Source organism: Podarcis muralis, chromosome 2 (genome assembly GCF_964188315.1).
Source record: "Podarcis muralis chromosome 2, rPodMur119.hap1.1, whole genome shotgun sequence".
In the NCBI taxonomy this organism is placed as follows: domain Eukaryota; kingdom Metazoa; phylum Chordata; class Lepidosauria; order Squamata; family Lacertidae; genus Podarcis; species Podarcis muralis.
Window position 1 is genome coordinate 15,760,308 of NC_135656.1, and position 24,704 is coordinate 15,785,011.

At 45.8% G+C, this 24,704-nt stretch overlaps 1 protein-coding gene across 5 annotated transcripts in view; it reads right to left on the minus strand.

Annotated features, from left to right (window-relative positions):
- LIMA1 (LIM domain and actin binding 1) overlaps positions 1–24,704 on the minus strand; it is a 77,125-nt gene that overhangs the window by 48,410 nt on the left and 4,011 nt on the right. For all 5 annotated transcript variants that reach the window (XM_028710798.2, XM_028710837.2, XM_028710828.2 and 2 more), the window contains 2 exons: positions 10,208–10,344; positions 2,135–2,180 (listed from right to left, as the gene is read on the minus strand). In XM_028710798.2, the coding sequence (XP_028566631.2) occupies positions 2,135–2,180; positions 10,208–10,326 (165 nt within the window). In that variant the 5' untranslated portion in view covers positions 10,327–10,344. Of the gene's footprint in view, positions 1–2,134; positions 2,181–10,207; positions 10,345–24,704 lie in introns of those variants that run through there.

Genomic DNA, 24,704 nt, shown 5'->3' on the forward strand with positions numbered 1-24,704 from the left:
TGACAGAAATGTATTCTCTGCTCCTGCACACCAGACTTTTTTTTTAAATGAAAGCTGGAAATCTGTCAGCTATGGTTCATCAGGGCAAGAAGCAATTTCCTCCCTTCCCCACTGCAAGAAGGGAGGTTACAGGGAACCAGGCAAGAAGAGGGCCTTCTCGGTAGTGGCGCCCGCCCTGTGGAACACCCTCCCATCAGATGTCAAGGAAATAAACAACTATCTGACCTTTGGAAGACATCTGAAGGCAGCCCTGTTTAGGGAAGTTTTGAATGTCTGATGTTTTATCACGTTTTCAATATTCTGTTGGGAGCCGCCCAGAGTGGCTGGGGAAACCCAGCCAGATGGGTGGGGTAGAAATAATAAATTATTATTATTCCCATGGAAGCCTATGGACCTCACCCCCAGTATCACATGCACTTCCAGCCCTGCTTCAACAAGGTATATGCATTCTGTGCAAGGGCCAGAAAGCTGCGTGCACCTAGGAATTCCACATGCAGCCCCACCCCATTCTCAAAGTCTGTAAGGTACATGTGGCGAAAGAGTGTTCCCAGACAATGCTGCGGTTGCTCTCCTTTGAAAGCCATTGTGTTCCACTGTAGACGTACAGCAGCACACCATGAAACAGTAATAGCAAGGATACTTCTAAACTGCAACTACAATTTAAAATTATAATCGTGCTAACTGCAGCATGCATCACCATTTTCATATTGTCCTTTGTGGGCTTGTTAAAGGGATGTCTATGATAGGGATCAGCAACCTTTTCCAGCAGGGGGCCGGTTTCAGTGGGGGGGCCAGACTATATTTGGGGGGGATGAACAAATTCCTATGCCCCACAAATAACCCAGAGATGCATTTTAAATAAAAGCACATTTTCTACTCATGTAAAAACACACTGATTCCCGGACCATCCACAGGCTGGATTGAGAAGGCGATTGGGCCGCATCTGGCCCCCGGACCTTAGGTTGCCTACCCCTGGTCTATGATGATGGGAGTTTTACAACAATAGGAGGGGTTTTGTGGTTGATGTGCACTTCATACAGAACAAAAACACGCCCACCACCTGTTGGGCTCCCTGAACCGATATTCCATTCAACAAGGATGACAAAGGCAGAAACATAAATAATAGACTTCAATTGGTGAACTGGAGATTCAGGAGGGGGAGAAGGGGTCAAAAATATCTTAGTACAAAAGACGAAGCAGCAGCAGCTCTGAGCCAGAAAAGAAAAAAAAGCAACAGGACAGTCATACCTCGGGTTACAGTCGCTTCAGGTTGCGTTTTTTTGGGTTGCAGACGCCCGAAACCCGGAAGTACCGGAACGGGTTACTTCTGGGTTTCGGCCGTCATGCATGCGCAGAAGCGCTAAATCACGCTTTGTGCATGCGCAGAAGCGCCGGATCGCAACCCACGCAGACCCGGGTTGCGAACGTGCATCCTGCACGGATCACGTTCACAACCTGAGCGTCCACTGTAACTTAGAAACAGAAATCCTCTTGGTGGCAGGGATTTGGGGTGGTACAAAAAGTTATTTTGGAAAACGGAGGCATACCAACTTCAGTTCCTTATTCAAACAGCTTCTATATTTCTGTATTGAATAAAATAATCAGGAATTGGGAATCAAGGTCAGCTCCATCTCCTCCTGCAGGGTATTCCTTTAGGTAGCAGCGCAGGTAGAAATTTGGAACTAAATGCGAGCATGCATTTAAGCCGCAAAGCTAAGCAATGAGCGAAAAGGTACAGAATCTAACAGCTGCTTTTGCTTCAGAGCACAGAGAAAGCTATTCATGGAAGTTTTGAGGTTAGGACAAAGGACTTGGGAGCTAAGAGCGTTCTGGTTTTGAGAAGCTGATACAGAGAGAGTCAGTGCATGACCCCAGGGAAAGTCACTTGACTTCCTTGTGCTTCGGTCAACCCCTGAAAGGACAAGAAAGTGGGTCAGAGGCTGGGCAAGGCCTGAAGCTCAGGAGCCAAACAAAATCATCCACAAAGCAAGTTTCCTAGTCAACACCAGATGAAGAGACAAGACAACTCCCTTGAGGACACTCAAGAGCAACCACTACAGGAAATGGAGAAACTCCGATGCTAACATGGTTTTCACGTGGCAATTCAGTCCATAAATATCTTTTCAATACTTACACTTCTTTTTTTCTCCGCAGTTGCTTCCTCGGCTGCTTTCTGGTACCTTTGTGGGGAAAGGGGTAGAGAGAAGGGTTGGTGAGAGAAGTGGAGAAAGAAATAGCTTTATTCTCAGTCCTAAACTTGCAGACGGGGGTGGCGCTGTGGGTTAAACCACAGAGCCTAGGACTTGCCGATCAGAAGGTCGGCGGTTCGAATCCCCGCGACGGGGTGAGCTCCCGTTGCTCGGTCCCTGCGCCTGCCAACCTAGCAGTTCAAAAGCACCTCAAAGTGCATGTAGATAAATAGGTACCGCTCTGGCGGGACGGTAAACGGCAGTTTCGTGCGCTGCTCTGGTTCGCCAGAAGCAGTTTAGTCATGCTGGCCACATGACCTGGAAGCGGTATGCCAGTTCCCTCGGCCAATAAAGCGAGATGAGCACTGCAACCCCAGAGTCGGTCACGACTGGACCTAATAGTCAGGGGTCCCTTTACCTTCACCTTTAAACTTGCAAAGTGAAGCACGCACAAAGTTTGTATGTGTGGGTCATTCGAGGATCTGCTAAATGTTGGGTGACTAACAAGGCTGTTTGGCGAAGGAGAAAGAAGCCTCTAAACTTTTTCAGCAAGGGGCCGGTCCACTGTCCTTCAGACCTTGTGGGGGGCCGGACTATATGGGGGGGGGGGATGAACGAATTCCTATGCCCCGCAAATATCCCAGAGATGCATTTAAATAAAAGGGCACATTCTACTCATGTAAAAACATGCTGATTTCTGAACAGTCCATGGGCCGGATTTAGAAGGCGAATGGGCTGGATCCGGCCCCCAGGCCTTAGTTCGCCTGCTCATGCTCTAAACCATATGGTGTCTGAAATATACTCGGAGTCGAGAGTGGATTTCATGCTCTTTATTCAGCTCATAGTGGTGAGGAGGAATGAACGTCCCCTCAAAGTATCTGCTTTATATACATTATTTACACAATGGGCCGCACGTGATTGGCTAATTCCGGAATTCTCCTGTAGGCCAATCAGGTTGTGGATTCACTTCCATCTGGAGCCGGATTGGGTGGCTCCTGCATTGTTCTAGGACCAATCAGACTGCTGCATTCTGAATCCTATTGTTCTAGGACCAATCAGACTGCTGCATTTTGGATCCTATTCAACTCAGTACATAACAGTGTCGTAAGCCTGTAACAAAATATTCAGCAGCAGCAATAAACGTCTTAAGTGCCTCCATTAATTATGGCATGAGCTTCCATGTATGGCAAGCACCACCCTCTCGGTTGGTGGGTACAGATACAGATACATGCATGTGAATGGGTAAAGAGGGAGAAAATGGTAAACTGACTGGAAACAACCCTTCACGCATCTCAGTAATCCACAAAAACCTATGCCACAATACATCAATTCAGTCTTTAGGATCCCACAAGACACACCCTGCAGTTTTAAACTGTGCTTTAAGAGTTCTTTAAAAGCCAATTATATGCCAGACTAGCAGTTTGGGGGAGATTAAGCCCCCTGTGGCCTCTGACTGAGAATGGTTAAAAGCCCTTAACTCACAATGCAGTTTGAAGATGAGTAGCTCTGCATTTAAATGCTCAACTGTCCCCAAATAAAAGCCATTTGGAGTAGACACCAGAGTCAGCAGTTCTTGATAAGGCCTGGTTACCACACCCATGACTAATGTTCACCGGATAACCTCTCCCCTGAATTTCCTAAGTGTTCTTTCAGTAGCCTGCAGATATGCACTCAGTCCTTCTTGCAAGCCATTCTTCAGCTGCATGTACCACACAATGGCCCCACCAGACAAGCATCTCTCAGGTGGTTTATTCTTAACTCGGACCACCACCAATGTGGAACCCACCCACTTTCAAGGTCAGGGTTCCCCAGCGTGTGGGTCAGGCACACACACTGTGCTCCTGCACATGAGGATTGGGGGGGGGGGTTACTGATTCTGTGGCATTAGGAAAGGGATTGGAAGAAATTTAAAGTCTATTTGAATAAATATTGTAATGTTAAAAATTAGAAGTTACCTGAAAGTACCAAATAGGCCTAGGATTAAATTAGGAGTTAATTAAATAAATGAGATTTAGAATGTTAAGAAAAGTTAAGAAATCTGATTTTAATTGGAATATTGTCTTTGAATAATGATATTGGAAAGCTGTTACATTCAGTTACAAGGAAATTCAGATGGGAGGGACTAGAGGAAGTCAAGCAATACGTTTATGAGGTTGGAACTTTAATTAACTAATTAATTTGTATTGTTTATGTGTTTGTTGTTATATCTTCTGTTTTTATTCATTTTAGTTGTTTTATTTGTTTTTTATTTTTGTTTTATTTGTTTTACAGTATGTGTTATATTTGTATGAAACTCAATAAACATTATTGGGGGGGGGGGGAGATCACAGGACATCTCTGGTCCCCTCCTAAAGCCCTACAAGGGAAGGTCAAAGGAATAAAACAGTATCTCTGAATTCATTTTTCAAACCAGGTTAGGAATTTGAGGCAAAAGGAGTACAGCCCTCCTGGTTCACAAAAATTCAGTGTACCTCAGCAAGGTTCTTGGACAGGGGGAGCATTTCTTTATTTTATTCACAGTATTTTTATACCATCCATTATCAGTATGTTCTAGGGGTGGTGCAAATTTAAACATGCCTGCTTATCGTCTCCCAAAGCAACTATTCCGAACTTAAAAATGGAAAGCGTAATGCTGGTGGTCAACAAAAGAGGTTTAAAGACTCTCTCAAGGCAAATGGGGGTGGGAAATTGTTGTATAAACACCGACCCCTGGGAAACACTGGCCTGCAAGCGCTCCAGTTAGAGAACAGCCTTGACCAAAGGTGTCATGGGCTTTGAAGACGCTCGAACTCAGGACAAAAGGGAGAAACGTGCTAAGAGGAAGGCACACTTGGCAAACCCTCACAGTGATCAACTCCTGCCTAGAAACCTATGTCTTCACTGTGGAAGGACATGTGGATCCAGAATGAGGGTTTGCCAAGCGTGTCTTTCTCTTAGCACGTTTCTCCCTTTTGTCCTGAGTTTGAGCGTTAAACTGACTCACTGTTAAAACCGTGTTCATGGAAGACATCTTATTCGGCTACGAGTGGTCGCCAAAGAAGAATAAATTTAAACAAACCTACAGTATGAACACCTGGGACGCAGGTGGCGCTGTGGGTTAAAGCCTCAGCACCTAGGACTTGCCGATCGAAAGGTCGGCAGTTCGAATCCCTGCGGCGGGGTGCGCTCCTGTCGTTCGGTCCCAGTGCCTGCCAACCTAGCAGTTCGAAAGCACCTTCGGGTGCAAGTAGATAAATAGGGACCGCTTACTAGCGGGAAGGTAAACGGTGTTCCGTGTGCTGCGCTGGCTCGCCAGAGCAGCGATGTCACGCTGGCCACGTGACCCGGAAGTGTCTGCGGACAGCACTGGCTCCCGGCCTATAGAGTGAGATGAGCGCACAACCCTAGAGTCTGGCAAGACTGGCCCGTACGGGCAGGGGTACCTTTACCTTTACCTTTACAGTATGAACACTACACCTATCCAGGGCTTTCTTCCAGCCGGAACTCAGTTCTAGCACCTCTCAGGTGGGCTGAGGGATGCGTTCATGGCAAGTTCTGACACCTCTTTTTCTAGAAAAATAGCATGGCGCCCTACCCCTGTTCTGACTGGCACGGAATATAAGGTGCCACCTGCCTCAGGATCCTACCCCTCCCGCTTCAGCGCCACAACCACACAACCACATTTTCCCAGGCACCTCAGGAGTGTGGAAGTGATGGAATTCCAAAGATGCAATTTTGGCCATTTGCCAAGATGGCCTTGAAAGGAGACTTGGCAAATTCATGGAGAACAGGTCTACGAATGGCTGTTAGCCATCATGGCAGCTATAGGGAATTTCCGTGTTAAGCAGCAGCACACCATTGAATGCCAATGACTGGGAAGAAAGAGATGGGGAGTACTATTGTCATCATGTCTTGCTTGTGGCCTTCCCAGAGGTATCTGGTTGACCACTGCAGGAAACAGTTTATATATTTTCTCCCAGTTTATGTATTAAAGGTAAAGGTAAAGGTACCCCTGCCCGTACGGGCCAGTCTTGACAGACTCTAGGGTTGTGCGCCCATCTCACTTAAGAGGCCGGGGGCCAGCGCTGTCCGGAGACACTTCCGGGTCACGTGGCCAGCGTGACATCGCTGCTCTGGCGAGCCAGAGCCGCACACGGAAACGCCGTTTACCTTCCCGCTAGTAAGCGGTCCCTATTTATCTACTTGCACCCGGGGGTGCTTTCGAACTGCTAGGTTGGCAGGCGCTGGGACCGAGCAACGGGAGCGCACCCCGCCGCGGGGATTCGAACCGCCGACCTTTCGATCGGCAAGCCCTAGGCGCTGAGGCTTTTACCCACAGCGCCACCCGCGTCCCTCAGTTTATGTATTAGGAGGAATTAAACTTTTAATGAGGGTGAAAGAGGAGAGCAAAATATGGTCTGAAGCTCAACATCAAAAAAAACTAAGATCATGGCCACTGGTCCCATTAAAGGTAAAGGGACCCCTGACCATTAGGTCCAGTCGTGGCTGACTCTGGGGTTATGGCGCTGATCTCGCTTTATTGGCCGAGGAAGCCGGTGTACAGCTTCCGGGTCATGCGGCCAGCATGACTAAGCCGCTTCTAGCGAACCAGAGCAGCGCATGGAAATGCCGTTTACCTTCCCGCTGGAGCGGTACCTATTTATCTACTTGCACTTTGACGTGCTTTCGAACTGCTAGGTTGGCAGGAGCTGGGACCAAGCAACAGGAGCTCACCCCGTCGCGGGGATTCGAACCACCGACCTTCTGATTGGCAAGCCCTAGGCTCTGTGGTTTAGACCACAGCGCCACCCGCGTCCCACTGCTCCCATTACCTCCTGGCAAATAGAAAGGGAAGAAATGGAGGCAATGAGAGATTTTACTTTCTTGGGCTCCATGATCACTGCAGATGGTGACAGCAGCCACGAAATTAAAAGACGCCTGCTTCTTGGGAGAAAAGCAATGACAAACCTAGACAGCATCTTAAAAAGCAGAGACATCACCTTGCCAACAAAGGTCCGTATACTTAAAGCTATAGTTTTCCCAGTAGTGATGTATGGAAGTGAGAGCTAGACTATAAAGAAGGCTGATCGCCGAAGAATTGATGCTTTTGAATTATGGTGCTGGAGGAGACTCTTGAGAGTCCCATGGACTGCAAGAAGATAAAACCTATCCATTCTGAAGGAAATCAGCCCTGAGTGCTCACTGGAAGGACAGATCCTGAAGCTGAGGCTCCAATACTATGGCCACCTCATGAGAAGAGAGCACTCCCTGGAAAAGACCCTGATGTTGGGAAATATGGAGGGCACAAGGAGAAGGGGACGACAGAGGATGAGATGGTTGGACAGCATTCTCGAAGCTACCAGCATGAGTTGGACCAAACTGCGGGAGGCAGTGGGAGACAGGAGTGCCTGGCGTGCTCTGGTCCAGGGGGTCACAAAGAGTCGGACATGACTAAACAACTAAAAAACAACAACAAAGGGGAATACATGGTAAGCAACATTACGATATATAAGCTAGGTGCCAAATGGCTCCTTAAACCAGGGTCTCTAAAACGGAATACCTAGTTTCCATTTTGGGGGCTAGATGGCTCAAAAGTCATATTTTTTATTATGACATTTTGGCTCCTGAAATCCACTCTGATTGTGCAGATAAAATATAATGGATGGAATTCTACAGGATGAAAACAGTGAAAACAGTCAAGATCCAAGGATCCCCTGGCATACACCTCCAGATGGTGGAGACACCAGGCACCATCCTGGCACCCAGGCATCTTCACTTGGTTGCCAGTGGCCAATAGCCAGGTGAAAAATGCGCCTGGCGAATTTCAAATGCTGATGGTAACAGTCCCTGCAATTTATAACTCTGCACAGTGGATTAGGATAGGAGATAGTGACTGGCTCAAGGTCAGCCACAAGGAGCTTCATGGCTGAGCGTCAATGGTTGGGCAGCAAGGTTTCCTGGGTGCTGGTCTAACACTCTTAAGCACCTCACTTCACTGGCTCCCTTATGCGGCAGGGGTTCATTTCCTGCCACTTTATCATTTTGCTAGGCTGGAGAAACAGTACGAATCAAAGCAGAAAGCTCCTACTTTTGCATCTCTCCCTACACCCTGTGCTCCAAAATGTTGAATTTTACACGGTACAAGAGGGTAAATAAAAGCGTCTTCACGCTGGCCCAGCCCATCTCTTCTTGCCACTGGGTGGCATCTGACCACAATAAATGTGCCAATGTGTTGAAACATAATTGGAAGCAAATAAACGCAGGGCGTTTATAGTTCTGAAATCCTAGAAGCAAAAAATGGACCTGCTGCACAGGGATTATGTAGCACTAGTATTCAGAGAAGCAGTGCTGGATCTGGGTATCGGGAACAGTGCTTCCAAAGAGGGAGATATAGATAGATACAGACAGACAGGACAGACAGATATTCCTTGTTTTAAACGTTCATTTTCGTAGGGGCTTTGAGTTTCACTTTTTGGGAACAGGGGACTAATAAATATAACTATATATACATATGGACAATCCATATATAGACACACAGTCCATGCTGATAGTTTTCCTGAGGACTCTGGATTGTTTGGGATTCTACTGCACTTTCTAAAAAGAGGCCAAAAAAGTACTCATTGGAGGTGTTGTACAAGTACAGGATCAGGACATTATTAGTACAAAGATCAGATGTCTGTAAACCTCCTGCTGAACTGTTGGGGGGGGTCTATTTTTCAGTGGGTAAGAAAATTACACACAAGCACTGGCAGAAGAAACGCCATGTTAAGCCTCTTAACAGGCCACATTTCTTGAGCAACAAGGTGTTTTAAAATATTCAGAGTGGCTAGCCTCCCGTGCCCCACATTGAATGCTTCCACATGCAGCCAGTTCCAATTTCTGTCAGCGGAGAAGGCGTTGTCATGTTCATACCAGCTAGGATTGCTGAAAGCATGGATTACAAAAGCCAACTCCTTTTGATTCTATTATTTCCTCCTTCAGAAACCTCAAACTGAGCTGCTATCTCTATCAGGAATCCAGTGGAAGCATTTCCTGAAAACACTTAAGGTAGATGATTTGGCAAGCTACACACCTTAGCTACCACGATGTTTGTTTTCCTAGTTCAACAAAAACATGGTGACACCCCCCAGTCCTCTGTTCAGTAATCTCTGCAAAGGAGAACAGCTCTAATACACAGGGGCTCAGTTCTGGCATAATAGCAAATGCTGGTTGAGTGTGACGTCTAAATTGACAATCCATAATCACAAATGCACCTCCAGAGGCCATTAAAATAAGAAATGCAGAGAAGACAGAACAAAAAGCAAACAAGTTGTTAAAGCATAACTCGCCTGTACACCTGGGAAAGTCAAGCCCAGTATACCTGAAGGAGCATCTCCACCCCCATTGTTCTGCCCAGACACTGAGGTCCAGCTCCGAGGGCCTTCTGGTGGTTCCCTCACTGCGAGATGTGAGGTTACAGGGAACCAGGCAGAGGGCCTTCTCGGTAGTGGCGCCCGCCTTGTGGAACGCCCTCCCATCAGATGTCAAGGAAATAAACAACTGACTTTTGGAAGACATCTGAAGGCAGCCCTGTTTAGGGAAGTTTTTGATGCTTGATGTTTGATCGTGTTTTCAATATTCAGTTGGGAGCCGCCCAGAGTGACTGGGGAAACCCAGCCAGATGGGCGGGTTGTAAATAATAAAATTGTTGTTGTTGTTGTGTTCTAAATTTACAGGAATACGAAACCGTGGTTTGGAGGGATGGGAATGTCCACATTAAGCCAGAGGGAAGACCTATGTCAAGAATAATGTTCAGTTTCTCCAGCACAAGAGTAGAATCATAGAATCCTAGAGTTGGAAGGGACCACGAGGGAGATCTAAGGACAACCCCCTGCAGTGCAGGAATATTTTGCCCAATTTGGGGCTCAAACCCCAGATTAGGAGTCTCGTGCTCTTCAAAATACATACAAAAAAACCAATATGGCCAGCTGCTAGTTGTTACCCCTGTTCTCATAGAAAGAACAGTCAGTACTCTTGGACAGGACAGTCGCAGAACTTACTTGGAGAACCTCTCCATGAGAGCCGATGACTTGTTCTTGTTGACAAAAGACAACTCCTTGGCAGTGATCCTCAGAGAATGCGAAGTCCATTGCCTTCTGTTAAAGGGAGACGGCTCCATCTTGAAATGCAACAGCAACTAGAGAGCGAAGGGAAAAAAGATTTTACATCAAATACTTCTCTTGCTCCATGGCAGACTTCTACATTTCTCTTCATTCCACTGCTTAATTGGAAAGGCTTAATTGGTTTCATGCTAGATTCCCTGAAATATGCCTGAAGAAATCCTCGTTGAATTACTAAAAAAGAAAAACATATCCACAGAAACAAAGACACCTGCCCCCCATCTTATAGTTGCGTAATCTGCATTACAAGAAGAGGAGGTTACAGTTGAGGAGCCTCAGCAAACACAGTTCCCATGCAAACATTTCTCAATGAGTTATGGATAAGTTCAACTGTAGTGGAAGCTTTATATTGCAATACTAGCTGATTATCTTGAAGGAAAAAAGCCAAGCACAGCAGAAATAATGGGTGGTAGCCAACTAACTTATTCCACCTCTTCCTCCCCTCTCCTCCCCCAAGACTGTACGCAGGACTCCCCCAAACAATTTGGAGGAGACATGGGGAAGATGCAGAGAAGAGGGGGTTGTTCTATTGCACAAGCATAAATCCTTGCACTGACAAAATGAGTTAGTTGGCTGCCACCCCCCACATCCCTGCTCAAACTATTTTAAACTACAATTTGATGTACCGTATTTTTCCATGTATAAGATGCCCCCTATTTGGTGGAACCCCAAAAATTAAGAAAACACCCCTCAGAATTACCTGTGTATAAAACAAGTCCCAATTTTAAACCTAATTTTTTGGTAAAAAAACAAACCACTTAGTCTTATACACGGAAAAATACGGTAAATCAAAGGCAATGCAATAAGCATAGCTCAACTCATTTGTGGATCTGAAGCCTATGGGTGGCATTATGTTCATTGCAAAGGCTGCTTGAAATGAATGGAACCCCGCCAGATGGGCAGGTATAATTATTATTATTATTTATTATTATTTATTATTATTATTGACACTAAAAGAAGAAATCTTGCCAATGTCCAAGCCCTACACTAACTATGGCACAACACCGGCTAAGAAGTATACTGCAGGGAGCAGGAATGAATAACCTCTGAAGCATCTGAAAGGTAGACAAAAAAATTAACCAGTAGCATCCTTTACCAAGAAGGTGAGTTAGCATTTCCCCCCGAGTTACCATGAACTGCATGAAAGTTGGCAGCATTGTAATCTCTTTCCTCTGGATTCCATCATCATAGTGTTGTGAGTCTGGGGGTTCTAGACTCCCCCTAAAATGCTGGATCCAGTAAAGAGCTAGAATTTATTCAAGCTTCCTGAACCTCTGGATCCGGCCATAGTTAAAATGTAAGTCAGGGCAGCTTCCTCTGGAAACAGCCTGAGAGATGATGCTTTCATTATTTATTAAATTTGTATACCGCCGTTCCTCTGAAGATCGCTGTTCACAAAATGAAAACACCAAAATACATAAGAGATGGGCCATTAAAGGAGAACAGAAGGAGGGTCATTAACAAAGCGAGGATTATTACTATTACTACTACTACAACAAACGCATAAAGTGTTTTCCCAAATACAGTGGTACCTCGGGTTACAAACGCTTCAAGTTACAGACTCCGCTAACCCAGAAATAGTACCCCGGGTTACGAACTTTGCTTCAGGATGAGAACACAAATCGTGTGGCGGCAGCGGGAGGCCCCATTAGCTAAAGTGGTACCTCAGGTTAAGAACAGTTTCAGGTTAAGAGCGGACCTCCAGAACGAATTAAGTTCTTAACCCAAGGTACTACTGTATAACATTGGGCAGAGCTGGACAGGGGGAGAGGGATAGTGTAAACAGCAACATCAGAAGGAAATGCAAAAAATTAATCATCATCAGACAGTGGTAATTACATAGTTAAAAGTTATCTGGTAACACAAATTTCCCTGACCTTGGTATGCCAACCAACAGAGATAATGTGCTAAAAACCCTTTGTCTCTGTTCAATCCGCAAGCAATAACATTTACGTTCCTGGTGAATTGAGAGCCACGCTGCAGTCTCCCTTTGAAGTATAATTCGCTCCGGGGATGTTCCCCTAATAGCTTTTGAATAATGTCGTTTCTGATGTCAGATTTGTGTCCATTTATTCTTTTGCATAGGGACTGGCCTGTGTTGTCCTATGAGGAATACAGAAGGGGCATTGCTGGCAGATGGTGGCATATATCACATTGGATGAGTAAGGGATGAATGAACCCTTGATTTGTGGATGACATTATTACGTCCTGTAACAGTACTGCCAAAGGAGACACAGGGACAGAGCGGGCATCGGAATCTGCCAAAACAAACAACACGAAGCAGTCATTCAGGCAAGTTGATGGGCGAGGGAGGGCCGATTTTCCCATCTCTGCTCACTCTGAGATTTTAAGAAGGGGAAGAGATCTACTGAGGGAAGTGAGGTGCACTACATCAAACATCTTAAATCTCATTTTGCAGGCAGCCTGCAGGTGAAGGGAAGCTAACCAGGAGACACTGCTCACTTAAATCCAAGTTCCAAAACCAGATGCAGAGGCCCAACGGCAGCAAGAAGACCCTGTTCAAATTAAGTACGAGAACTGGTTCTTCTACTTTGCTAGCTTGGGAAAATGACCTGACCACAGAAACCAATCTAGAGGAAGTTACATTCCCCTGGGTGGAGGTTGACCCGAGGGACAGACTCTTTCTATTCTCTGGAATAATAAAAGGAGTAGCAGCAGCAGAAAATGACAGGAAAAGGCCACATGAGCAGGGCTTGGTGAATTCAGTTAAAAGCACAGGTTCTCACGCACATACGCATTCATAAGGGGATGAGAAAGCACAGCAATAACACGAAGCACTAAGCAGGGCAAATTGGGGAGGGTGGAGTACAGACAAGGGACCTTTGGCCTCAGACACAGACAATTTTTAAGCATTTGGCAGGTTCACCAACTTGCTCCTGTGTGCATGAGAGCCAAAGCTGAAAATTTAAGCACGCGAGGGATGCGATCTGCTCAAAGACCGTACAGTGGTACCTCGGGTTACATACGCTTCAGGTTACAGACTCCGCTAATCCAGAAATATTACCTCAGGTTAAGAACTTTGCTTCAGGATAAGAACAGAAATCGGCCTCTGGCGGTGCGGCAGCAGCAGGAGGCCCCGTTAGCTAAAGTGGCGCTTCAGGTTAAGAACAAGAACAGTTTCAGGTTAAGAACGGACCTCCGGAACGAATTAAGTACTTAACCTGAGGTGCCACTGTATATCATAGCTATCAACCTTCCCTTTCTTTTTTTTTGCGGGAAATTCCCTTATTCCAGCGCAGTTTCCCGCTGCTACCCTGGATAGTTAGATATCCCATAGACTGTCCCTGGGACAGGTGAGGCTGCTGATCCCTTATTTTCAAATCTGAAAGTTGACAGCTATGCCGTATATCTGGGGTGTTTCCTAATATCACAATTGCACTGCATATTTGTCGGTTTGCCTGCATCAGTGGCTTCAGGTTAATGCACCTTCCAACATGTCGAAGCAGGTAATGAACTATCACCATTCAACTATGGGACAAGAGGTTCCACGTCCGTCATTTGCGCAATCCAGGCAAACACGTTTGGCCCTTAGACAAGCCAGTACAGACTAGGCTAGAACCCTTCCCTTGTTTGTAGCTACTTTCCCGTGTGCCAATGTTTTCTCTCTTTCAGACTAGCATTTGAGCATGCTAAGCTCCCAACCCCTGGCCTGGCCACAATGTCGTGTCTCCGCAGTTTGTGTGAACCTTGCCCTAAACTGCCAAGACAGAGACAGCCGTCATGCAAACCAGTGCAGGGACATAAGTTCATGTCACTTGTCCCTGGAATGGGCGCAAAAGTTTTTCTGTACACCACAACAGCTGCGAGAATATTGCTAGCGAAGAATTGGAAGAAACAAGATTTACCAACTATCGAAGAATGGCAGATGAAGATGATGGGCTATATGGAACTTGCCGAACTGACCGGGAGACTCCGAGACCAGAGAGAAGAGACAGTGGAAGAAGACTGGAAGAAGTTTAAGGAATATTTGAAAAAATATGTTAATATTTAAAACTTAGAATAGCTTTGGAAGTGGATACAGGCTGTAGGGTTAGAAGTAGAAGATAGGGTATTTTAAAATAGTATTTTTGCAAGTGATAAAAAGGTTATTTTAAGTGTGATAAAAAAAATGGTTAGAAATTATGATATATATAAACTGCTAAAGATGAAGTAAAATGAAAATCAGATAGGTGGGACTCGGGGAAGCCCACTTAACAATATTTAGAAAAATAAGGATATGACAAGAATTTATTTGTATTGCTTGTTTTTCTGTTTGTGTTCTTTATTTGTGTTATAAAATGAATAAAAAATGGGGGGGGGGGGATGGAACAGGCGCAGAAGTTCGGCCTTAAGTATAATGCCACACAGCCGTTGCTCAAGGAAGTTGAGCAGTGCATGTCAACATTGCGATGGATCACCAGCTAAACATTGTGACATATCGCTATATATCGCGCTGTCTGAAATAAAGATGGAGGCATTGGCTGGCTTCATGGTTTCCCCCGCTCTGTGGTTTTTTGCCGGCTCCTGCCCTCGTGATTCGCTGCCCCCTGCAGGAGCCAGGGGAGAGCTGAGCCAGCCGAGTTAACAGGGGCTGCAGGAATCGAGAGAAGCATTGGCTGGCATCACGCTTTCCCCTACATTGTGATTTTTGCATAGCATGCGCACGAATGCACCATAATTCACAATGGTATTGCCAATGTATTGCCAGACCCTGGTGTTGGGAAAGATGGGGGGCACAAGGAGAAGGGGACGACAGAGGACGAAATGGTTGGACAGTGTTCTCAAAGCTACCAGCATGAGTTTGACCAAACTGCGGGAGGCAGTGGAAGACAGGAGTGTCTGGCGTGCTCTGGTCCATGGGGTCACGAAGAGTCGGACACGACTAAACAACAGCATTGCCAGGTGAAAAATAATGAAACCGACATCACGATATGGGCTTCAAACCGGTTTTGGACAATATATCGCACCGCCCTAGTGCCAACTGGCGGCAGCTAAGGGGAGGAGGAGGGGGAAAAGCTGCACAATAGAGAGTTGTAGACTCTGTAGAGTTGGACAGGATCCTGAGGATCATGCAGTCCAACCGCCTGCAATACAGGAATATGCCGCCGTCCCATACAGGGATTGAATCTGCAACCTTGGCTTTATCAGCACCACCCTTGAACCAACTGAGCTCTACAGGCTGCTCTATACATTTGGATCCTTAGGGTATTTCATGTGCTTAAGAGGTCAGTAACATCCAGAATGCTGCAGCTAGACTGGTGACTGGGAGCGGCCGCCAAGACCACATAACACCGGTCTTGAAAGACCTACACTGGCTCCCAGTACGTTTCCAGGCACAATTCAAAGTGTTGGTGCTGACCTTTAAAGCCCTAAACAGCCTCGGCCCAGTATACCTGAAGGAGCGTCTCCACCCCATCGTTCTGCCCGGATGCTGAGGTCCAGTGCCGATGGCCTTCTGGTGGTTCCCTCGCTGCGAGAAGCCAAGTTACAGGGAACCAGGCAGAGGGCCTTCTCAGTAGTGGCACCCGCCCTCCCACCAGATGTCAAAGAGAACAACAACTACCAGACTTTTAGAAGACATTTGAAGGCAGCCCTGTTTAGGGAAGCTTTTAATGTTTAATAGACTATTGGATTTCAATATTCTGTTGGAAGCCGCCCAGAGTGTCTGGGGAAACCCAGCCAGATGGGCAGGGTATAAGTAATAAATGATGATGATGATGATGGTGTTCTTAGAGGTCAGTAGCAAGAACACAACAGTCTGCATTAAGACAAATGCACCAAGTTCTTCCTTATGAGCCTCCAAACAAACAAAAAAACCTGTCTTTTGTAAAGCAGCCAATTCAGGGGGTACATGGCACTGCCAGAGGGAGCACAAAAAGCAATGCGGTAAGAATGATTTAGCTCCACTTGGAAAATAAGACTGAGAAGCACAGAACATCAACCACTGCCAGTGGCATTAAACACCACAGGTGTTGCATGAGCTCACGCATACGAAGGCTGCCAACCATTTAAACGTGGATTTAGTTTAAATAAGTTTGCATTCCACCAAAACTTCGCTATGGACCCCTTTCTGAGATACTGCAGCATAAGGATTTAATATTAAAAGATGAGCTTTCTTACCAACACTACTCGGTGTGTTGCAGAGACACACCAGCAACAAAATAGCCTCAAACAATGGATAAGTGTGCCACTCAATCTCAGCCCTGAAGACTAATCCTGCAGATTAAACTGACTACATATATAACTCTCCTCCCTCCTGCTCTTTCTTGCATTAGACTAATATTTTATGCCACTATCTCACTACATTGGAGACTTTTGATAGGCACAGCTCCACAAATTCATATTACATATTCACTCGGCAATAATAGGATTACGTTTGCTTACAAACCGATTGCGACCTTAATTTATATGCTCTTCTTTACCGCTTTAAAAAAAGGGGGGAGTGAAGCTTCTCCAACTGCAAAGTGCCGTTTTAAGTGCCAATATGAAATTTCAGGTCTACGGGTTTTAGCACTATTGATTTCGGCAGAACGCATTGGTTCCATTTAACTGTTCCAGACTCTGCTGTGTCAACCGCCTAGAAAGGCTTTCCGGAAGGACTGAACTACGCATTGTGGAAGACCCCATACAGGGCATTGGCCTCACTCTTAGGCCTCCCTGTTGCCTGACAAACTGAGCATGCTCTGGAACATTTGTCTCCCTCCACCTGCAGTTTCAGGGCAGGACCGGCTCTCGCACCCAGAGCTTGCTTGCCAGTACTGAGCATCTCACAGATTCTGATAAGCCTCCAAGGAAGTCCAGAGTTCCCTCCGAACAAAATTAGTTAAGGTCATCCAGGTCGATGGCTTTCACTCCCCGGCTTTTTCTCTTCCCGGCATGCGCTGGTTCAGGACAGCTAAGTGGCTTTTGGCTTTTTTTCTGGTTAATGTTTACACATGAACACTCATCTGCAGAGCAAACATTGCCTAGCCAGGTCCTCTTGCCGCTCCCCATGAAACAGAAGCTTTGGAGAGCGACAAATGTGGACTTTAGGATCCCAAAGAAGCCTTGCATGGTTTAGGGAGTACAGAAGCTGATCCATAGCTGGGGAACCAGTCAGCTTTGCTTAAGTCAGGAGTTCTGAAATTCAATACAAGCAGCGGGGAAGTGGGGGGGGGGGAGGTACAGAAAGCTTTAACACAGAGACTGCTAGGTGCCCCACAGCCTCCTCAGCAACTACATACAAGTCTGAAGCAGAGAACAGCACGTTCTGAAGCAACAACAGAAAACTTGCAGGCTTTTGCTAAAGCTCAGCCCCGTCCAGCAAGCTTCAGCTGTGACGTTCACTCTGCCCTACAAATTATTGCTAAGAAAAACAGGGTAAGAAAGGTGAAAGTCTGAAAGCGATTTGGAGAGCTCAGTAGCTTTATGGCTTTTTTCTCCTCGGCCTAGAGTCCACTTGCCCTCTAAACGAGCGCTTAGAGCGAAAGGTATTTGCGACTCACCTTAACGACGAAACTGCCTCCACAACAACTGAGTAAGAAGCTTACGGAACTGCAAAAGCACCAGAGAACGTTTTGCCTTTCTGTGCATCTGTAGAAACATGCAAAGGCGCTGGCACACGCTTGCACTTTTGCCAAGAGTACAAATATTTTCAGGTACATCTGGGAGCCAGGCATTTCATAAGAGTTTCGTTTTTCGATTATTAGTGGGAATTAAGGGGAACGTTTAAGATAAACAGCTTATTTTGCGAACATTATGCTCTGGAAAACTCAAGGATTAAGACAATACATCAGGCTGGTTTTAATAAAAGTATCTCTCAATTTCAGGGACTGGTTAAAGCCCAATATTGTGATGCTACCAATACAAGAATAGCATTGCCCCTTTCCAAAGCAGTTATGAAAGCGTGAGGCTTCTGTGGAGATCGCACAAATTTTGTAACAGATTTGCATCAGAGCAGCAATGATTCAGTAGACAGTTCCTGCATTAATCCCAGGGAATGCAATATCATATGTCCTGGACCCTGCAGCCGGGGAAGCATGCATACATTTTATCATTATACCAGCAGTGTGGTTCACTGTGTAGTGACACGAGACAGGGCCTTTTCAGCTATGGCATGCCACATGTGGAAGAGGCAAGATGGCAACTAGGGTGGCACAATCCCACCGCCAAGTCAAAAATCACTTTTTCTCCAGGGCCTTTGGAGAGACTGAACTGGCTGCCCACAGGCTTGAACTTTTCACTCTGCACTGCTGCGTTTTACCAAAGAGAGTTTTGACTCGTATAATATAATTGTTTTAGAATAACATGAAGTGCCTGCAGTCTATAGGATACGTTGGTCTACAAATCTAATAAATAACATAATAAATATTTGTGCTACGCCTGTAAACCATGTCTGAAGCCATGATTATCATTAACATTGGCAGGTTTTATGATCGAGACAGCCAAGGGTGTTGTTTGTTTCAGAAGTGATAACATTACCAGTCTGTTCATTTTCCCTATGAATTTCAGTCTGCATTCTCTTTACTCACATGGACGTCACTAAGTAAACACATTGCGGACATATCTAAGGTTTCTCATCCCCAGAAACCTTTGGGTGATTACCAAGCGCATTGTTAATCTTTAAAGGAGATAAAAAGTTTCTTAGCAAACACGAGATGGTCACGTCACTCCCACTTCAAAGTTATCCATTCCGGGATAAGGGAGGAATTTTCACTGAGTGCACCAAGGCTACTCCAGAATGAGTGGACATTAAATGGCTGTCCACTTCCTTCAGTTGTCCCTCACCTGCTCTTCCGAGTTTCTTGAAGCGCTGTAGTATTGATGTTAAAACTACACAGCTCTCCCGCAATGATGGCAGTTCTGTGTTTGGGATGCTCATTATCTGTCTTATCCAACAAAGTTTGTATATTCCATGTTCCAAAGTTCAATTGTCTTTTATGACCGCTGGGTGGTGACCCCGCTGGGCGCGGTAATCCAGTCAGGGAAACTGGGAGACAGACTATGTTCAGGGCACCTTTTCTAGCCTCTCCCCCTTTGGGGGGTGAGCAGACTAGATCCTAAATAGGGCTGCTCAGTCATGGATACAGCTGCCGAGCTTCTCAACTGCCTCTTTCCTTGAGTCAGAGCAACTGAATCTGTATCCACCGCCCATGTGCCAATTCATGACTAGGGGCTTCCAGATTTCACAGTCCTGCCCCCATTACAATTTGCTGGCTGCCATGGGACTTTTGGAGTTTGGGTTTGGGATGGGTTTTTGGAAAACGCCTGTGCGTGAATTTATGTGTGTAGGTCAGTGCACACTGACCAACGCACAGTCTTCACAGTAAGGCTCCATTCCGATGGCATGAGTATCATGATGACTGATAGATTCTTATCTGCTGCAGCCTTCATCCGCCTTCACAGCCGTCATAACATACCGCTTGTTATCATCCGCCTGTTCTGCCATTGAGGACTTCTTGGATCATTCTTTGTCTAGCTCTTTCCCTTTGACCTTACTGCCTTGGGTGACCCTGCTGGGGGTACGAGATTCCCACAGCTTTGCTCACAAGGATCATAGGAACGTGCAAGCCCAGTCACCACGACAAGGTGAGTCACTTACAGACTCACTGTTAAAACCGTGTTCATGGAAGACAATCTTACTTGGCTACAAGCGACCGCCCAAAGAAGCAGATGTTGTCCACTTCCAGCCATGACTGCAGCATCACACCCAAACTCAGTATCTATACCAGCCTGATCAAAGCACAAGGCTAATAATAAGAAATAATAATAATTTATTAATTATACCCCACCCATCTGGCTGTGTTTCCCCAGCCACTCTAGGCTAGGAAGGAAGACAATACATTTTCCAACTGCATTCCTTTATCGTAGCCTTTTCTGCCCATTGTATCTGTACTGTACATCAATCCACTATGGTTTATTGGCGGGCGGTTTATTTCGGTGGAACAGTGTACGTACAATGTGTTACGCCGCAGGAGTCAGCAAACTTTTTCAGCCAGAGGCCGGTCCACTGTCCCTCAGACCTTGTGGGGGGCCAGACTATATTGGGGGGGGGGGGGGATGAACGAATTCCTATGCCCCACAAATAACCCAGAGATGCATTTTAAATAAAAGCACACATTCTACTCATGTAAAAACACGCTGATTCCCGGACCGTCCATGGGCCAGATTTAGATGATGATTGGGCCAGATCCAGCCCCCGGGCCTTAGTTTGCCTACCCATATGTTACGGTGTACAGACCATCTCAAGGGTCCTCTCCCTTCCAGCCACACTACAACTAATCTGAGTTGTGCAGGGTGGAAAAAATGAAAACTTAGAACCGTTTTAAAAAGAGGTTGTTCTTTAAATAAATTTCACACAAAGTTCTAGTTTAGATCACTTTCAGAAAACCCAGGGAACTGGAGCGAGACTACTGTTCACTCCCGGAGTTAAGGAAATGGGCAGCAAACTTTATGCAGTGATAAATGTAGCTTTAACACTGTTCTTTAACCTTTGATCAGTCAGAATTATGCGATGTGGCAGATAAAAACACCCTACCTTCAGATGCCACTCCTTAACCAACAGCTACATATATGGGGAAACTAATTAAAATTTCTAATCAGATAACTAATGGTAGCAGTTGTTGCTCTGCTGGGCTCTATTTATACCAGGGTTTTAGTTTTAGCAGCAACAAAATGGAACACACACACCAAGACCATAATGGCTTGATAACAATTGCAGACCCCCAAAGTGTCCCTATTTTCCAGGGACATCCCTGATTTAGAGAAGCCACCCTGGTTTCTGATTTGATCCCGGAATGTCCTGCTTTTCCTTAGGATGCCCCCATTTTCACTGGAGAAATTTTGGAGGGTATGAAGTTATCTGACCCCTGAGCCGTCTGAAGGCAATCCTGTAGAGGGAAACTTTAAAAAAAAAGTTTAATGTTTTATTATGTTATTCTATGCGGTGGTACCTTGGTAGTCAAACAACTTAGTTGTCAAACAAATCGGCTCCCGAACATCGCAACCCCAGAAGTGAGTGTTCTGGTTCGTGAACGTTTTTCGGAAGCCGAACGTCCGACGTGGCTTCCGCAGCTTCTGATTGAGTGCAGGAACCTCCTGCAGCCAATCAGAAGCCACGCCTTTGTTTTCAAACCGTTCCAGGGATTAAATTCGAGAATCAAGGTACCGCTGTATGTGGGAAGATGCCCAGAGAGACTGGGGAAACCCAGTCTGGTGGGTGGGGTATAAATAGCAAAATTATCATTGTGGAATGGGACGTCCCTATTTTCATCGGAGAAACGTTAGAGGAAATGTGATTCATCATCAGTCTCTTGAATACTTCTCCCCACAACATTTCGAATTTTCTTGCTTCCTGCAGAACTATTTTCAGTAATAATTTACTACTCCTTCCCACACATTGATTCGTTTAAACTTGCCTGTGCAGCAGAAAATACAGAACTGAACAGAATTAACTAGTATGAAACCATTTTTTTCAAATATGTTAGCCCCTGGAATCTGCTCTAGAAGATGCCTTGAATCAAACAAGGCTGTTAAGTTGATAGCTGTAGAACTTGTGAACTGGCAGATAAGAATCAAATGCTGCTCCCCATATTACACCCTTGCTCTCGCTCCTATAAAAGTAAACTCCCTTTCTAAACCTTTATCACATCCTCAACTTTATTATAGATGTGTTGCTGCCCTGGGCTCTTTCAGGAGGAAGGGCAGGATATAAACTGAATACATACATACATAAATTACTAGTTATTGAAAAGACATAAGGAAAACCAACACCCGGATTGGCGCTTGTGAAACAAATTTTAACCTAATAAAGTTGGCATGGGACAGTCCTGGGTTTTTAATCTTTAAATTAAAAAACACAAACAACAACCCCTGGCATACGAGACTTCGACCATGTCATTCTCTTTTCTCTGGAGACCCGACATCTCCTCCTTCACAGCCAGTTCCTAATGGTTGTGCAGCAGTTTAAAACTCCTATTTTAAAACTTTCTGCAGCACAGCAACCGCTAACCCAGGCAGAATGTTTGAAAGAAAAACTGAAGTTAACCCAGAGACAGTTGTAGCCATTTGCTAATAAGATCCGGCTGATAAGAGATCGCTACTGAATCGGGAAGCTCATATTCAAACACAAGGGGTCATTTAACGCCCCGTAGAAAGCGTCTCTTGTTTCCGGGGGTAACGTTTATGGCAGAAGAGATGGACATCTGCAATAGTACAATTACCTGCTTTTGCCATCAAAATGCTCAGACTCTTTGCTGGCTCTGTGCCACGGTACACATGAGCTCTCTCATTAAGCCTCTCCGCCATAATAGTTCAGCTTAACACTTCCTTTAGAAGCTGCCTTCGCCAGCACAATCTAGAATGATGACTTACAGTCAACGTAGCTAACCACTGAATTTGGAAAGAAGTCTGCCATTCTAAACCGACAAGGGGCAAAGCATTGCAGAGGGCTTTCGGTTTGTTTGGGCAGACCCAGATTTGGGTCTCTGCTCCACAAGGGAACTTGGGGGGGGGGGGGTTACTCAATGCACAAGGTGCAAACCAAGCATACACACCTTAGCAGGCAGACCCATACCATGCTAGCTCTGCAACACATGTTCCTTTAGAATGCCTTTAGTGGTCACACATTTGCTGTATACATTTGTGCGGCATGCACACAGAAAAATTCACCATTTCTAAAGACAACCACTGCGTGACCTTGAGCAAGCCACAAGTTCTCAGTGTAGCCTAAACTATCTCAGAAGCCTTTTCTAGCAAAAAATATTACGATATACGTACAACATTTCCCGTGTCCTTGTCCCTATTCCTTCTCCCAGCCTTGCCAGAGTTTCAGCTTTTATAATATCGACATCTTCTAAAGTTCAAGGCAGCTAGTCTAACTAATACTGATTAATACTTCTACCTAATAGGCTATCATCACACTACAATATTAGAAGGCAGGAGAGAAGGGAAAAGAAATAGAATGGTAGTCTGCAGCAACATTACATTAAGGCAGGCTTCCTCAGCCTTGGCCCTCCAGATGTTTTTGGCCTACAACTTCCATGATCCCTAGCTAGCAGGACCAGTGGTCAGGGATGATGGGAATTGTAGTCCAAAACATCTGGAGGGCTGAGGTTGAGGAAGCATGCATTAAGGGCTTATCCACGCAGGAGCTTATTCTGAGTTTATTCTGCACTGGCAACTGTATGCATTCTCATTTAATCTGCATAGTTGTCTTCAAACAATCCCAATCCCAATGTTTTTCCTCTGTAAACTTGGGCTTACCTGATAGGTGAATAATCTCCACTCAGGGTAGAGGACAATTTTTTCGATGTTTTAGGTGGGTGGATCAATTGTCACTTTCTGCTATTCTCCTTTTCATGTTCTCCTAACTATTCTAGTATCCTCGTGAATAGAGGATTCCCCCCCCCCCTTCGATTCCTCAGATTTGCACACAACCAGAACACTGCACAAGCAAATTTAATTTCACCTGACTGTGGGCTCTTGCACACTTATTGAGTGGGGAACTAAAACAACAAGGTCCGACATCAGTTCTTAATTGGCATAACAGAAGCAGCAGATTAAAAGGCAGGGACAGACACAAAAGGGAATGTCTACTGGTATGAACAGGAAAGACCAAAATGGCTTCTCTTTAGAAAAATTCAAATACATGTCAGTATGAACTACGTAAGGTAAAGGTAAAGGTACCCCTGCCTGTACGGGCCAGTCTTGACAGACTCTAGGGTTGTGCGCCCATCTCACTCTAGAGGCCGGGGGCCAGCGCTGTCCGGAGACACTTCTGGGTCACGTGGCCAGTGTGACATCGCTGCTCTGGCGAGCCAGAGCCGCACACGGAAACGCCGTTTACCTTCCCGCTAGTAAGCGGTCCCTATTTATCTACTTGCACCCGGGCGTGCTTTCGAACTGCTAGGTTGGCAGGCGCTGGGACCGAGCAGCGGGAGCGCACCCCGCCGCGGGGATTCGAACCGCCGACCTTTCGATCGGCAAGCCCTAGGCGCTGAGGCTTTTACCCACAGCGCCACCCGCGTCCTATGAACTACGTACTCCATCCTAATTTGAATAGGGGGAAAGCAGGTTAACAGCTAAATAATGCTCAAATGTGGACAAGTCCCAAGTCTAGGGTTGCCACCCATGCCTAGAAAAATGTGATTGTCCCTTTTTTGGGGGGGAAAGTGTCCCTGGTCCTGTTTGGACTTCAAAAAGGGTCTTTTTTTTCACGTATTCAGGCTCATCCTCCTCCTCCTCCTCCTCCTCCTGAAAAAATGCATGACCAGAGGGTGGGTCCAGTGGCAGGAGTAGAGTGAGAGCAAGAGCAGTAATTTTTTGTAGGCAGAGTATGGGTCCATGAGGAGGAGAGCCATTATCATGGGACGTGGGGTGGGGGCAGATCTGGGTGGGG